This window comes from Lampris incognitus, chromosome 9 (assembly GCF_029633865.1).
Source record: "Lampris incognitus isolate fLamInc1 chromosome 9, fLamInc1.hap2, whole genome shotgun sequence".
Taxonomy (NCBI): Eukaryota; Metazoa; Chordata; class Actinopteri; order Lampriformes; family Lampridae; genus Lampris; species Lampris incognitus.
The window spans coordinates 7,424,304-7,439,848 of NC_079219.1; the positions used below are offsets into that span (position 1 = coordinate 7,424,304).

At 49.1% G+C, this 15,545-nt stretch overlaps 1 protein-coding gene across 1 annotated transcript in view; it reads right to left on the reverse strand.

Annotated features, from left to right (window-relative positions):
- The window catches only part of tmem145 (transmembrane protein 145), a 61,033-nt gene that overhangs the window by 13,636 nt on the left and 31,852 nt on the right, over window positions 1-15,545 (reverse strand). The window contains exon 6 of the mRNA XM_056286889.1: window positions 138-222. Coding sequence (XP_056142864.1) covers window positions 138-222 — 85 coding nt within the window. The remainder of the gene's footprint in view (window positions 1-137; window positions 223-15,545) is intronic.

The window sequence follows — 15,545 nt, forward strand, 5'->3', positions numbered from 1 at the left end:
GTAATTTGTTCAGTTCAGTGTGCTTTATTGGCCGTGCTAAGTGGTGTTGGCTTGTGCCATCAGCAATTCATTCCATAATCTCCCCGTCTCTCTCGCTCTCTCCCTCTCTCTCTCTCCCTTTGTCTAATCACTCTTACCAAACTCATCCGCAGAGAAATGCTGCGTCCAGAAAGACTGGCCATTGGTCAGTTTCATTTCATACTCCAGCTGCAAGCCATCCCCCTGTGAGACGGAGGGGGGGAAATAGATGGAGAGAGAGAGGGAGAGAAGAGGAGAGGAGAAAGAAAATGGAGAGGCATAGAGAGAGAAGGGGGGATTAGTTGAGACTGAAAAATAGATTCACTTTCATCTCCAAAAAAAAATATGGCGCAATCTATTCAGGTTGCATGAATCACATGCTCAAATTTCCCCAAAATGATTCCCGTTTTTTTTTTCCCCCCTGCTGGGAAGGACATCCAAATCCTCTTTGGCTGATCATGATGCGTCATACTGCCACAGCCGGAGGGGCAACAGCAAAAACAGAGACAAAATTGTCACAAGTACGGGCAGAATAAGACGGGGTCTCTTCTAAAGTGATGAGATCACTGACAGACTGATTAGTTATTGTTGCATGTGCCCACATTAGGTTGGTATCAGATTCTGTCTACATGATGGACGTGTGTCTACGATCGTGTCTGTGTGTGAGTGAGTGAGCGAGTGAGGCAGAGACAGAAACAGAGAGAGAGACAGACAGACAGACAGACAGACAGACAGACAGACAGACAGAGAGAGAAAGCCAGACAGACAAAGAAAGCGAGAGACACAGAGAGAGACAGACAGAATGACAGAGCGAGAGACAGAGTGAGAGAGAGCGAGAGAGAGAGAGAGAGAGAGAGCGAGAGAGAGAGAGAGAGAGCACCACTAGGTAAAGCAGCCAGGAATGTGGTGTACCATGAAGACATCGGCACACATGTAACGTGAAACCACCCGGGTAATATTGTTCATTTTTCCAGCAGTCACACAAACAAACAAATAAAGCGCTGAATTGAAACTGAGTTGATTTGCAGGTGCGGGAATGAGCGGGGGAGAGAGAGTCAGGAGAGAGAGAAAGACAGGAGCGAGAGAGACAGGAGAGAGACAGGAGCGATGGGTTGATAATCAGAGCACAAAGAGCTCATTTCACAGACGCAGGTTCAAAGCCTATGGTGTTTTGGCACGTTGCGGTGAAGCGAGAGAAAGAGGGAGAAAAGGTCTTTGATTTCATTTGGCAGCCCGAGTCTCCCATCTCACTCTCCTCCATCAGGACGGGTGAGAAGCACGGACCATGATGCCCCGCCGCAAAATCAATACAGACACAAAGAGCAAAGAGACGGAGATAAGGGGAGAGATGGATGGAAAGAGTAAAATGAAACAGGTGGAGAGAAGGCCACACACACACAAAAAAAGGAAAGAAGAGTGAACGCGAGGAGGGAGAGAGACAAAAGCCTGCAGAGGGGAAGGGGGGGAGGGGGGAGAAAACGGTGGTTCATCGCAGCGCCGGTTCTCAATCTGTGGGCCGGGCCTCGACAGGGGATTGCGATATCTGTTTGGGGGGGTGGGGGGAGGAGATTATTTAAGAGGTAGCAAACCTTGAATTACATTTTTTTGAGCTGAAAACATGTTTTTTTTCTTCCCCTGGGTGATAAAATTCCCTTGGTGGTGAGGGGTAAATCCATGCTCCATGCTCCATCCATGTTCGGGGGTAAAACAAGCCCGCTCTCATTCCACAGCGCCAGCATCCGAGCAGAGACGTGATGGAGAGGGTGCCTTGTGTATCACACAGAGATGCAATATCAATATCCTCACACGAGACAAGATGTCTGGAATTCTGGTGATCGGAATGTGTAACTTAACTCGGACTCCCAATCCGACCATCACCTGGGTACAACCTCTGGCGGATCCCATCGTCCTCACTCTTGTGTTGCCACGGAACTAGATCCTCCCAGGCCAAGCGGTGGGGACCAGCGTCGTGACCTGATCACCACTTTAATCAAGGCTTGAGCAAATGGCTCGCCAAGAACAGAGAGCCGCAGGAACGCCCCCCCCCCCACTAGCCCCTGTCCACTCCGTTCCCGTCTCTTCTATTCTCACCTTGGACCGTCAAGCCGTCTCCGTTTCAAGCACACGCCTTAATCTCTTGGAATGGATCCTCGGGCACGAGAGAAGCCGATGTCGAACTGAAAGTACCCCTTCACTCAAAAATGTGTTTTTCTTTTTGGGTTTTTTTTTCTCCCCAGTTGTATCCGCCCAATTACCCCACTCTTCCAGGTCGTCCCGGGTCACTGCTCCACCCCCTCTGCTGATCCGGGGAGGGCTGCAGACTACCACATGCCTCCTCCGATACATGTGGAGTCCCCAGCCGCTTCTTTTCACCTGCCAGTGAGGAGTTTCACCAGGGGGATGTAGCACGTGGGAGGATCACGCTACCCCCCCCCCCAGTTTCCCCTCCCCTCTGAACAGGCGCCCCAACCTAGACCTAGAGGAGGCGCTAGTGCAGCGACCAGGACATATATTACCTGCAGACATGGCCAATTGTGTCTGCAGGGATGCCCGACCAAGCCAGAGGTAACACAGGGATTTGAACCGGCGATCCCCGTGTTGGTAGGCAACGGAATAGACCGCCACGCCACCCGGACGCCCAAAAATGTGTGTGTGTCCCCTAAAATGTCTGGCCTTTACTATACTGACGTGTCTTTGCAAAGTTTGTCACTAGAGCGGTATCGTCACACTCCTTCGCTGAAGGAGGGGACGTCTGTGCACTTCCCTAAAATCCGAGATTCAAACCTACCCCGGCCAAGCTAGATTTGGTACGCCACAAATCCGAAAGCCAATCGCTGTCTAATATGCAAGCGCGGGGCGGGCAAAGAGACCTGAAACCTGCTGCGCAGAGCGGACTTGTCAGTACAAAGAGCAAGTTGGCTTTAGCAAAGGGAACGTTTTGATAGCAAACATGGACGAGTGTGTAGGTTTTGGATGTAAACCAGACCCTGGGGGCTTTCCTCCACTATCTGCCAAAAACTCCCACTATACTGCTTGAAATGGTTGGAATTTATTTACAGACATCAGGCTCACAGTCCTACAAACCTGGAGGGACTGCGTATCTGTAATGCTCATCTCAGTGAGGAGTGTTTCCATAACCTGATGCAAAAGTCACCGGGTTCTCACAAGAAATTAGTTTTGAAGTCTGATGCCGTGCCGACTATTTATCCTGGGACTGCGACAGCAAGCGGGAGTCAGTATGTAAGTTAACTACTACTACTAATACTACTACTACAACTAGTTTTGGCTGCTCCTGTTAGGGGGCGCAACAGCGGATCATCCGTTTCTATTTCTTCCTGTCCTCTGCATCTTCCTCTGTCACACCAGCCACCTGCATGTCCTCCCTCACCACATCCATAAACCTCCTCTCTGGCCTTCCTCTTTTCCTCTTCCCTGGCAGCTCCATATTCAGCATCCCTCTCCCAATATACCCAGCATCTGGACCTCAATCCTGACCGGGCTCGCACAGGTCCCCCCTGCTCCAGCGGCACCACTACAGGTGTCCACAGACGGAATATATCTTTCCACAAACCTTGATTATACCACTGATATCCATCCATCCATCCATTATCTGAACCACTTATCCTGCTCTCAGGGTCACAGGGATGCTGGAGCCTATCTCAGCAGCCATTGGGCAGCAGGCGGGGAGACACCCTGGACAGGCTGCCGGGCCATCACACAGGGCCCACACACACATTCATACCTAGGGGCAATTTAGTATGGCTGACTCACCTGACCTACATGTCTTCGGACTGTGGGAGGAAACCGGAGCACCCGGAGGAAACCCACACAGACACGGGGAGAACATGCAAACTCCACACAGAGTACGACCCGGGACGACCCCCAAGGTTGGACTACCCCGGGGCTCGAACCCAGAACCTTCTTGCTGTGAGGTGACCGTGCTAACCACTGCACCACCGGGCCGCCCACCACTGGTATATAATTATGTTATAACGATGTGTTTGCCTTTTTTTTTTCTTCAAAAAAGCAAAATCATGACAACAAAAGATCACCCGAGGAGGGAGACTGAAGACATTGAAGAGCAGAACACGGAAATCATTGTTGGCAGCGAAAAACTCGAGGAAGTCATGTCTTTCAAATACCCCGGATCTGTGACTAACGAAGACGGAGGATCGATAAAAGAAATTAGGAGCAGAATCGCCGTCGCAACAAGCACAATGACCGAGCTCAACATGATCTGGAAAGATAAAAACCTTGGAATTAAGTCAAAAATGCAGCTGCTCCGCACCATCATAATAGCAACTCCTCTGTACGGTGCAGAATCCTGGACCCTACCAAAAGCTGTGGAGAAAAAATACAAGCCTCTGAACTTAGCGCCTATAGAAGAATGCTGCAGGTCCCATACACAGCACACGTCTCCAGCGCTGAAGTGCTGCACAGAGTTAAGGAAGCTATGGGTCACCATGATAGTTTATTGACAATGGTAAACAAAAGGAAATTAAACTGGTTTGGGCACGTTTGCCAAATAGAAAGGGCACTTGCCGAGGACATCCTGCAAGGCCTGGTAGGAGGGACTAGGAAGAGAGGGAGACCGAGAAAAACCTGGGTAAACAACATCGGAGAATGGCTACAGATGAGCGTAGTGGAGGCGGGGAGAGCTGCGGTGGATAGGGAACGGTGGATGAGACTTGTTGAGGCATCAGTTGTGCTCCTACGACGGAGCACGTAACATCGTAGCAGATATAACTATGTTTTACAAGCCACTGCCTGTTACAAGCTAACAAACAACATAAATAAAAGATGCTAACTACACTTACCATTCTGAGACACCTGCCAAGGCTCAAACATGCATGGCTGAATCTCTCTGATGTTTGCTCTAACACTGGCCATCATAATGCACACCGCTCTTCCACCAGTCAACCCAGACCAAGCAAGATTGCAAGCGGTGGGCAGGGTGCGAGGCCTATGATATTTGCATATTCATTAGAGCTTGAATTACTCAATGAGTGAGAGAGTAGATGTTCTTCTAGCCCCCTTGCAGAGTTTTTTTTTTTTTTTTACTTTTATGTGGGAAAATTATGTTAAACAATACTACATTATTCTCTCTCATCATCATCATCATCAGCCGCTTCTACGGGGGTCGGGTCATGTTGGCAGCAAGCTAAGTAGGACACTCCAGACGTCCCTCTCCCCAGCAACGCCCTCCAGCTCCTCCTGGGGGGATCCCAAGGCGTTCCCAGGCCAGAATGGACATGTAGTCCCTCCAGCGAGTTCTGGGTCTACCCCGGGGTCTCCTCCCAGTTGGTCGTCCTGGACCAGTGTACGATGCTGGAAGTCGGCACGCCTCGGTCCCCGCTTTTGCCTGCCATCTGGCCTGCATTGCACCCAACCTCAATGCTCATTCCCCACGGGTGGTGGGTCCACGGGGATAACTACTACATTATATAGTATAAAATATATAATATATAGTATAAAACATATTATATTTTTATATATTATAAAAATATAATATATTTTCATACAGTATAAAAAAGTATAAAAACATTCTCAGAGTATTTTTATACTTTAAAATGTGTCTGGACATGAACTTTAAAGGTTGTGACCCAATTTTCCAAACTTATTTGACTGATAATTTCTTGCGATGTGTGTAAATGTCTTAATGAAGCACTAATAGTCATCCCCAAAATATCACCATATTGTCTTTACTGTGGTATCCAGTCAATGATATCATGATATTTGAGTTTTTCACCCAGCAAACATGATCACACATACACCACCAAATCGCCATGACCCCAGGCAAGGCTGCGGGTCCTGATGACATCAGCACGAGGGTACTCAAAAGCATGTTCAGCTGTGCGGTGTATCCCAATTTATCTTCAACCTGAGCCGGAGTCTGTAGAGGGTCCCTTTGCTGTGGAAGGCATCCTACCTCGTTCCTGTACCCAAGAAGGTGCGCCCCAGTGTCTCCAATGACTACAGACCAGTGGTGCTGACCTCTCACGTAATGAAGTCCCTGGTGAGGTTTGTCCTGTCACACCTTCGGCCCCATCACTGGACCCCTGCAGTTTGTCAGGACGCAATCATCTTCCTACTTCACTGCGCATATGCTCACCTGGACGAGGGTGGGTTGCATGAGAGTCATACTCTTTGACTTCTCCAGTGCGCTCAATACCATCCGGCCTGCCCTGCTGAGGAGCAAACTAACAGTGATGCAGATGGACGCTCCCCTGGTTTCCTGGATCGTGACTGGATGGCCACAGTTTGTCAAACTGCAGAACAGCGTGTCTGTCTGACACTGTGGTGAGCAACACAGGGGCTCCACAGGGGACCGTCCTGTCTATCTTTCTGTTCGCCCTCTACACCACAGACTTCAAACAAAACTCCCAGTCCTGCCACAGAAGTTCTTGCACAACTCTGTAATCGTGGGTTGTATAAGTGATGGCAAGGAGGCAGAGTACAGCGGTGTCGTGGACTCTTTCATTCAGGGGTGTAGCTTGAACCATCTTCAACTTAATACCAGTAAGACGAAGGAGCTGGTGGAGGACTTCAGTAGACGGAAGTGCACCGATTTCCATCCTGGGGGTGAATGTGGAGATGGTTCAGGACTGTAAGTACCTGGGAGTTTACCTGGACAGCAAGCTCGACTGAGCCAAGGACACCAATGCTGTGTACAAGAAGGGCCAGCTTCTTCTTCCTGCGGAGGCTCCGGTCATTCAATGTCTGCAGTAATATGCTGAGAATGTTCTACCAATCTGTGGTGGCCAGTGCAATTTTTTATGCTGTTGTGTGTTGGGGCAGCAGGGTGCGAGCAGTGGGCATCAACAGAATTAACAAGCTCAACAGGAAGACTGGCTCTGTCCTGGGGGTAGAAAATGATTCTGTGATGGTGGTTTTGGAGAGGAGGATGCTGCGCAAACTGTGGAACATCACGGACTATGACTCACACACACACTATAATGCACTGGTCAGGCAACAAGAGCACCTTAAGCAACCGACTGACACCACCTCGGTGCACCACTGAACACCACAGGAACTCTTTCCTTCCAGTGGCCATCAAGCTTTACAACTCATCTACCTCCCACTGAGGGATGGGCAGCAGTGACCTGCGTTTCTGAGGCAGCACTAGTCTTAGCATTTGGATTACCATTTTGTGGGATTATACTTCCATTCTGGGACTAATCATTGGATGATTTACTTTCGCCATGGCACTTTATGATATATAGTTTTATATTTAAGTTTTAGGCCAATTATTTCAAGCCCCAGGGTAGTCCAACCGCGGGGGTCGTCCCGGGTCGTACTCTGTGTGGAGTTTGCCTGTTCTACCCGTGTCTGCGTGGGTTCCCTCCGGGTGCTCCGGTTTCCTCCCACAGTCTAAAGACATGTAGGTCAGGTGAATCGGCCGTACTACATTGTCCCTAGGTATGAATGTGAGTGTGTGTATATGTGTGTGTCGGCCCTGTGTGATGGCCTGGGGGCCTGTCCAGGGTGTCCCCCCCACCTGACGCCCAATAACTGCTGGGATAGACTCCAGCATCCCCGCGACCCTGAGAGCAGGATAAGCGGTTCGGATAATGGATGGATGGATGGATGAACCTGATCACTGCACAGATTTGATTTGCTACTGATATTGTAGTTGACTGTTCTCTATCTCGCTTGATATATATATATATATATTTATTTTTTTTCACTCATACTATAATATCTTGCAACTATTGCACATCAATTCCCTCAGGATCAATAAAATAGTATCTTATCACTGTCCTCCACATATACGCCTCTTCGTATCCTTTATACATGGACACTACCGTCACCATCCTCTTCATTGACACCCCTTTTTAAATCAATGCAAGAAGGCAGAGACAGACTAAAAAAACGAGTGTTTACCTACTCTGTAAGGAAAGTGGACAAATCTCATGTCTAGCAAACAAACGATAGTCGAGACAAATCGACGAAAATCTCACCTCGGCGATTCAGAGCAAACAATATACCAATCGTGTTTATTTAACAAAACCGGAATTTAATGATGGACACCTTTTTCTTTCCTTTTTTTTTTTGTCTGTTGAAATAATGATTATTTGCTGTCTTGAGCATTCCTGCTGAAATTAATTGAGTGAGATTGCATAAAAACCTAAAATTATCCTCTCAGTTCTCCGTTTTATGCCTGTGTGTCCCTGTCTGGGGATTGTTAGTGGTCATCCGTGTGTTTTCAGGGGGCTTACAAGCCAAATTGGCTTACACCCACTCCAGCACAGGCAGAGGCCGGATGACAGCGTACGTGAAAAGGAGGCATAAACAAGCGAGTGAGGTTTTGCACCAGAGCAGCAGTTACAAACGGGAGAGCGAGGGAGAGTAAAAGGGAAGAAAGGGAGAGAGGGAAGAAAGAGATAAGGCCGGGAAGACCTTCAGGTGTAGTGGCAGGAAAGAAAGAAGGGCTGGGAAAATGGATGGAGGTGCACACTGACAAGGAAGGGTAGGGAAAAGGAGGGATAAAAGAGATATTAAAATGACACAGGACGCGTCACAGCATAGTGAAGGAGGGGAGCTGAAAGAGCAAGATGGGGAGAAAGATCACAAGCGACAGAGGTGGGTAAAATAGAGAGAGGGGGAGAGAGAAAGAGAGAGGTATCAAAGTGAAACAGGCGAGGAAGTGAGAGTAGAGGGGCGGAAATTGGCTGGGGGGGGGGTTGACGATGTGTGCACGTCCGTGGGAGTGGATATGAGCCTTTATACTCGAGTCCAATGGCATTAGGCAGAGTGTCTATCAGTGGACTCTGACATGACACTAAACCACTCACTGCAGGAAGCATCCATTCTAATCACAAATCTCCCCACCAACTCTCCACCAACAGCATGAAAACAAACATACATCCACCCATCCATCCATCCATCCATTATCCGAGCCACTTATCCCAACCAGGGTCGCAGGATTCTAGAGCCTATCCCAGCAGTCATTGGGTGGCAGGCGGGGAGACACCCTGTACAGGCCGCCAGGCCATCACAGGGCCAACACACACACACACACACACACACACACACACACACACACACACACACACACACACACACACCTAGGGACAATTTAGTATGGCTGATTCACCTGACCTACATGTCTTTGGACTGTGGGAGGAAACCGGAGCCCCCGGAGGAAACCCACGCAGACACGGGGAGAACATGCAAACTCACCACAGAGGACGACCCCCAAGGTTGGACTACCCCGGGGCTCGAACCCAGGACCTTCTTGCTGTGAGGCGACCACGCTAACCACTGCGCCACTGTGCCGTCGACAAATATACAAATATGTACAAAAATATTTTTAAGAAGTATGCATACATACAGTACATACACATGTAGGCAGAAATTGATGTCTATATCTGCACAAATAGTCACAAATTCACTCGGGTGTTTCTCTTTCACCTGTTCACGCAAACAAAGACTCCTGACACGTCCCCCAAAACAATCCTGCACGCACAACTAAAATCATAAAAGCTAGACCCAGGATGCACACGAACACACTCACATGCATATACACACAAACCACACACACACACACTCTCACACATGCAGACAAAGCTTATCCCAGTTTCCCGTCCTTGAGCGAAGCTGGAGGAGGATGTAACCTAGCCCAGTACAGCTATCATTATACACAACGCCTTCGCCGAGTCCCCCAGCCTGGAAACACATCAAAACGCAGCAGACGGCAGCTACCGCACTGCTCTCCTTCTCCAGGCAGATCATTAACGCAACACTAAATCCCATTATGAAACAACTCAACGCTTTAAAGGTCCCCAAGGCTAACTCATCAATAGGCTACCGTGGGAGCCGTCACACGACACAACTCCGCGGCTCAACTTAAAAACTGGCGCTGGAGACGGAGGCATCGGGACGAATGTCAGGGAGCACACAACACCGTGACATTGGAGCGTGGTAAGACGCAGTGCCAGGTTTCCAAAGGGACTCGCCGACACACACAGAAACAGGAATGATGAGCTATGTATATCATAATACAAAAAGGTACACACAATGGACTGGGATTTCACTGTAGTGTGGTGGATAAGATGGACAAGTGTGTGTGTGTGTGTGTGTGCGTACAGTGAGGAGGCGGACCTGCGTTTAATAAATGACAGGGACGTGAGAAGTTTGAATGAGTCACAGAGAACCCTGCAACATCATCGTTCAGTCATATCTTGACAAAAGAATTTCCCGGTGGCACACAATTTCTGTCCCTCCGTCTCATATATAACCGCAACGGATGACCTGTGAGAGGCGCTCTCTGTCTCTCTTATCCTGCGCTCACACCAAAAGCACCATGATGAGCATTAAGAGCAGCAGGCAGCCGCCAGTCATCCATTTTCGATGAGAGCTGGCGACAAGGAGCAGCCATCGCCGTGACAACAGCGAGCGGCATGATACCAGTCCTGGGACCGACGAGTTGGGAGTTGAGCTTCATTCAAATCAGCGATGATGCGCTGAAGCAACAGCCAGCTGCAGACAGGGATTTCTTCCTGCTGTAACATCTCTACTACAAACTGGGCACAAAACCAGACTCGAGGAATGCGGCACAGTTTGAATGATCCCCCCCCCCCGCCCCCAGCGATGACTGCTAGAAGGCTGGCAGCAAGCAGCTAGCAACCAGAGAGACCACTGGTGCTCATGACAACTTTTGGTGTGGATACAGGGTTATGTTTGGGGGGGGACCCATCATCGTCATGGCGATAACATCCATCCATCCATTATCCGAACCGCTTATCCTGCTCTCGGGGTCGCGGGGATGCTGGAGCCTATCTCAACAGTCATTGGGTGGCAGGTGGGGAGACACCCTGCACAGGCCGGCAGGCCATCACACAGGGCTCACACACACACACACACACACACACACACACACACACACACACACACACACACACACACACACACACACACACACACACACACACACACACACACATTCATACCTATGGGCAATTTAGTACGGCCGATTCACCTGACCTATACATGTCTTTGGACTGTGGGAGGAAACCGGAGCCCCCGGAGGAAACCCACACAAACATGGGGGGAACATGCAAACTCCACACAGAGGACGACCCTGGACGACCCCCCCCCCCCCCCCCAAGGTTGGACTACTTCGGGGCTCGAACCCAGGACTTTCTTACTGTGAGGCAACCCATTGTGCCACTATGATGCCCATGGTGATGACAATTATGATGATATGCATGCCTGTGTGTGTGTGTGTGTGTGTGTGTGTGTGTGTGTGCCATGCAAAAAAACATCTTTGCCACAGAAAAACAAGATAGAGGGGGAAAAAATGGATGTATGTTTGCCACTGCGTTGCGGATGGCAATGTTCCTGCATGCGCATGTACATTTGGCTGAACTACATGTGTACATGCACACTCAAGCAGGGGTGTACATTTCCAGAGACCTGCCGAGTCGATACGCAAATCTATACTTGGCTACCGATTCGATTCTGTAAGTAGTCTACAAGTATCGTGATATGATATTTATTGCCATTTTCTTTAGGCTATCCCCCCCACTTTTTTTTCTCCCAAGTGTATCTGGCCAATTACCCCACTCTTTGGAGCCATTGCGGTCACTGCTCCACCCCCTCTGCTGATCCAGCGAGGGCTGCAGACTACCACATGCCTCCTCCCATACATGTGGAGTCACCAGCTGCTTCTTTTCACCTGACAGTGAGGAGTTTCGCCAGGGGGACGTAGCGCGTGGGAGGATCACACTATCCCCCCCCCCACCCCTCCCGAACAGGCGCCCCCGACCGACCAGAGGAGGCACTAGTGCAGCGACCAGGACACATACCCACACCCGTCTTCCCACCTGCAGACACGGCCAATTGTGTCTGTAGGGATGCCCGACCAAGCCTGAGGTGACACGAGGACTTTAACCGGCGATCCCCAATTAGGCTACTCTTTAAATCACTAGACCTATTGCTAAGAAATGTTAATTGATGAAAAGCTGTCCGCAGACATGTGCGCTGTAACATAACATTTGAAGTTACTTTAATTTCAAGTTAAATACCTTTATTTAGACAAATTTGTAAAGGATTCAAACACAAGGTTGCTCTTGCACCAGGAGACAATAATTCCCATTCTCAACAAAAAATAGTTGAATCCAAGACAAACCCACACAGTTTTACAGTAGCAGCAAGTGTGATAAATCAATATCTGCCTTTCAGCAGCTACTGTGGGCAAAATATGATGGAATGAACATGCCTTTAATTTGTTACACAACCAAATGCTTTGAATGATACGAGGAGACTATCAACATTGTCTTTATCTAAAAATTCTCAACCAAATATTAGGCCTATATGGAACATTCATTCATTCATTCATTCAGCACCTTCATTCAGAGTCAGCACCTCCAAGTCTGAGGCCATGGTTCTCTACCGGAAAATGGTGGATTGCTCCCTCTGGGTTGGGGATGAGTTGTTGCCTCAAGTGAAGGAATTCAAGTATCTCGGGGTCTTGTTCACGAGTGAGGGTAGGATGGAGCGGGAGATTGGCAGGTGGATTGGTGCGGCATCAGCAGTAATGCGGACGTTGTACCGGACCGTTGTGGTGAAGAGGGAGCTGAGCCAGAAAACAAAGCTCTCAATTTATCACCGAATCTTCGTTCCAACCCTCACCTATGGTCATGAGCTTTGGGTAGTGACCGAAAGGGTGAGATCGCGGATACAAGCAGCTGAAATGAGTTTCTTCCGTAGGGTGCCTGGGCTCGGCCTTAGAGATAGGGTGAGGAGCTTGGACATCCGGAGGGAGCTTGGAGTAGAGCCGCTGCTCCTTCCCTTCAAAAGGAGCCAGTTGAGGTGGTTCGGACATCTGATTAGGATGCCTCCTGGGCGCCTTCCTTTGGAGGTTTACCGAGCACAGTTAACTGGGAGGAGAGCCCAGGGTAGACCCAGAACTCGCTGGAGGGACTACATGTCCAGTGTTGGCCTGAGAACGCCTTGGGATCCTCCGGGAGTTGCGGGAAGGCGTTGCTGGGGGGAGGGATGTCTGGAGTGCCCTACTTAGCTTGGTGCCACCGCGACCCGATGCCAGAGAAGCGGCTATATGGAAAATGTGCTACAATATCTGATTGTAAAAAAAAAAATGTTTTAAACTATTTTCAAGGAATGTGGAGATTCTTTTGCACAGCTGATTAATATGCTCTGGGGTAAGGACACTTCTTTCAGTCGTCACTATATCTCCTGTCGAGGAGAATATATACTTGGCGGAGACACTAGTCCCCGGTATACAAAGGTAGTTCTTTTTTAGCTAGCTTCGCCAGAAGAAATTCAGACAGATGTCCTCTCCATCAGTCCAATGGGCTTTCAGAGAGTGACAGATGTAGTATCTCTTTATCTCATCTTCTGCCCTTTCTACTGGTGACTTAGCAGCAGGTGCTTCTGTGGCTGTGGTGTGTGCAAGTGTTACCAAGTAGATCAGCCAGGGCACAGGTTACTCTTCTCTTTGCAGTTGGAGGGTCCTCCTCTGTGATGTCGAAATCTTTGACCTTCTCCTCTTCTGACATCCCCGCTGCCTCAGTTCAAACCAGTGCCCAGATGATAAAAGCAAATGATGAATTTCATCTCAATTTTAAGCAAACTGGCAAGATTAATACTACTACTAAAACATACATGCAGGCACACACACACACACACACACACACACACAGAAAACTTCAAACCACCGCCAATTACAATTGAACTTGGGTCCACCTGGGCCCTGTGGGTGGTGTGTATCCATGGGTGCAGCCTCATGAATCATTCTTGTGGTCGTTTCACACCGCTCTTCATCTGACAGGAATGTTAGAGCTTTAAATCTCAGCTCAATCGCTGATGACACATGAAGGGTAACTTTCTCCTGGTCACTCGCATACTGCTTCAGCAGGTCTTGGTGCAGAGCATCGTTAATTTCCCTGACAAATGGAGTATCTCCCAGAGTCTCTTGCGTGTCTCGCAAAAGCCGGGCATGTGTAGAGGCAATGATGAAGACTGTGGGTTTACTCTCCTCTGACATTACAGAAGTTACCTTGAGGAATTCCTCAGCATTCAATATGTCTGACTCTGTGAACGTCATTATATCCTTTTCGTTCTTGCTAATCTCTGGGGACAGAAGTGCAGCGGTAATGGCTGGCTGCTGCTCTAGGAAGTGCTCAGCCATATCATGCGCGCTGTTCCATCAAGTCGGAACATCAGCTATCAATTTGTGCTGTGGATGCTCCAGCAAAGCTTGTTTTTTTTTCGCAACACATGGAGACATTGAGGGCTTTGGTGAAAAAATGCAGTGACGCGTCTGAGTCTTGACAGTAGCCACACTACAATGAGTAGTTTCAGTGCATTTTGAGACACAAGATTTACTGTGTATGCATAGCATCTCACATGGGGATAACCAGCTAACTGTGAAGCAACAGTCATATTGGACATGTTATCCATACCCAGTGCTGGGTTTTTTCCCTCAAGTCCCCATTCCTCTACTATCTTGCAATTAATTGCTGCATGTTAGCCCCATATTGTGGGAAGATGGCTGCGCGAATTCACGCTTGCAGCGGCCTCACTCAAAGCCGGTGTCAGAAGATAGTGGCGTGAATTCACATTTGCAGCAGCCTCACCCAGTACCGCCCATGCAGTTTCGTATGATGGCTGGGAGAGCTGGTGCTGGATCGGCTGGGAGAGCGGGGCAGGCTAAGTTAACTGCTAGCCCATGCAGACCGGCAGTTCTGATAATGCTGAGGGCAGTCTGGCGGCGGCCTCACCTGGCGTTGACTGTGGTGTTTTTTGATGTCATCGTGAGGAGTGCGGGGAGGTGTGTCCAGGTTGTCTGGCTGGGAGAGCTGGTGCTGGATCAGCTCGAGAGCTTGTTCTGCTTCGTCCGGTGGGCCTGGGGACCACGGCCCCTGCCTGGAGCTGCGCCCGAGAAGGAAACGCCGAGGGCAGTCTGACAGGATGCGGAAGCAGGGCAGACTAAGCTAACTGCTAACTCATGCAGACCGGCGGTTCCGACAGTCATCCTGGCTGGCGTTCATTCCCTTGGGCAGTGATTTTTTTTGTTTAGTTTGGATATGTGTGTCCTTGTAGTTTTTGTATGTTTTTGTCTTTGTTGTACTTCTGTGGGCTGGGGGAAACGGCATTTAGTTTCATTTCATGTACGCAAGTGCATGAAGTGAAATGACAAAGTGTTCCTGATTCCTGATATGAGACTTGTGTGCTACTATGGTATCCAAAACATGAGTAGCCGCAGTCCAATCACCTGTTACGTGGTGGCATGTCACGGTCAGATAGGATTGTGCTGCTCTAGCTGTCCATGTGTCACATGTTAGCGCAATCAGTTCGGCTTTGTAAAGCGACTGCATTATCTTGGACTTCCCTCACTGTATATCTTTGGCATTAGCATCTCCAAGAAATAAACCCGTGAAGGGATGACATATCTGGGCTCAAGTGTTTGTAGCATTTTACAGAAGCAGGCATTTTCAACCACCTGGATTAACCATAAGGGCAACGGGATAATTGCCCAGGGGCCCAAGACCTCTAAAGGG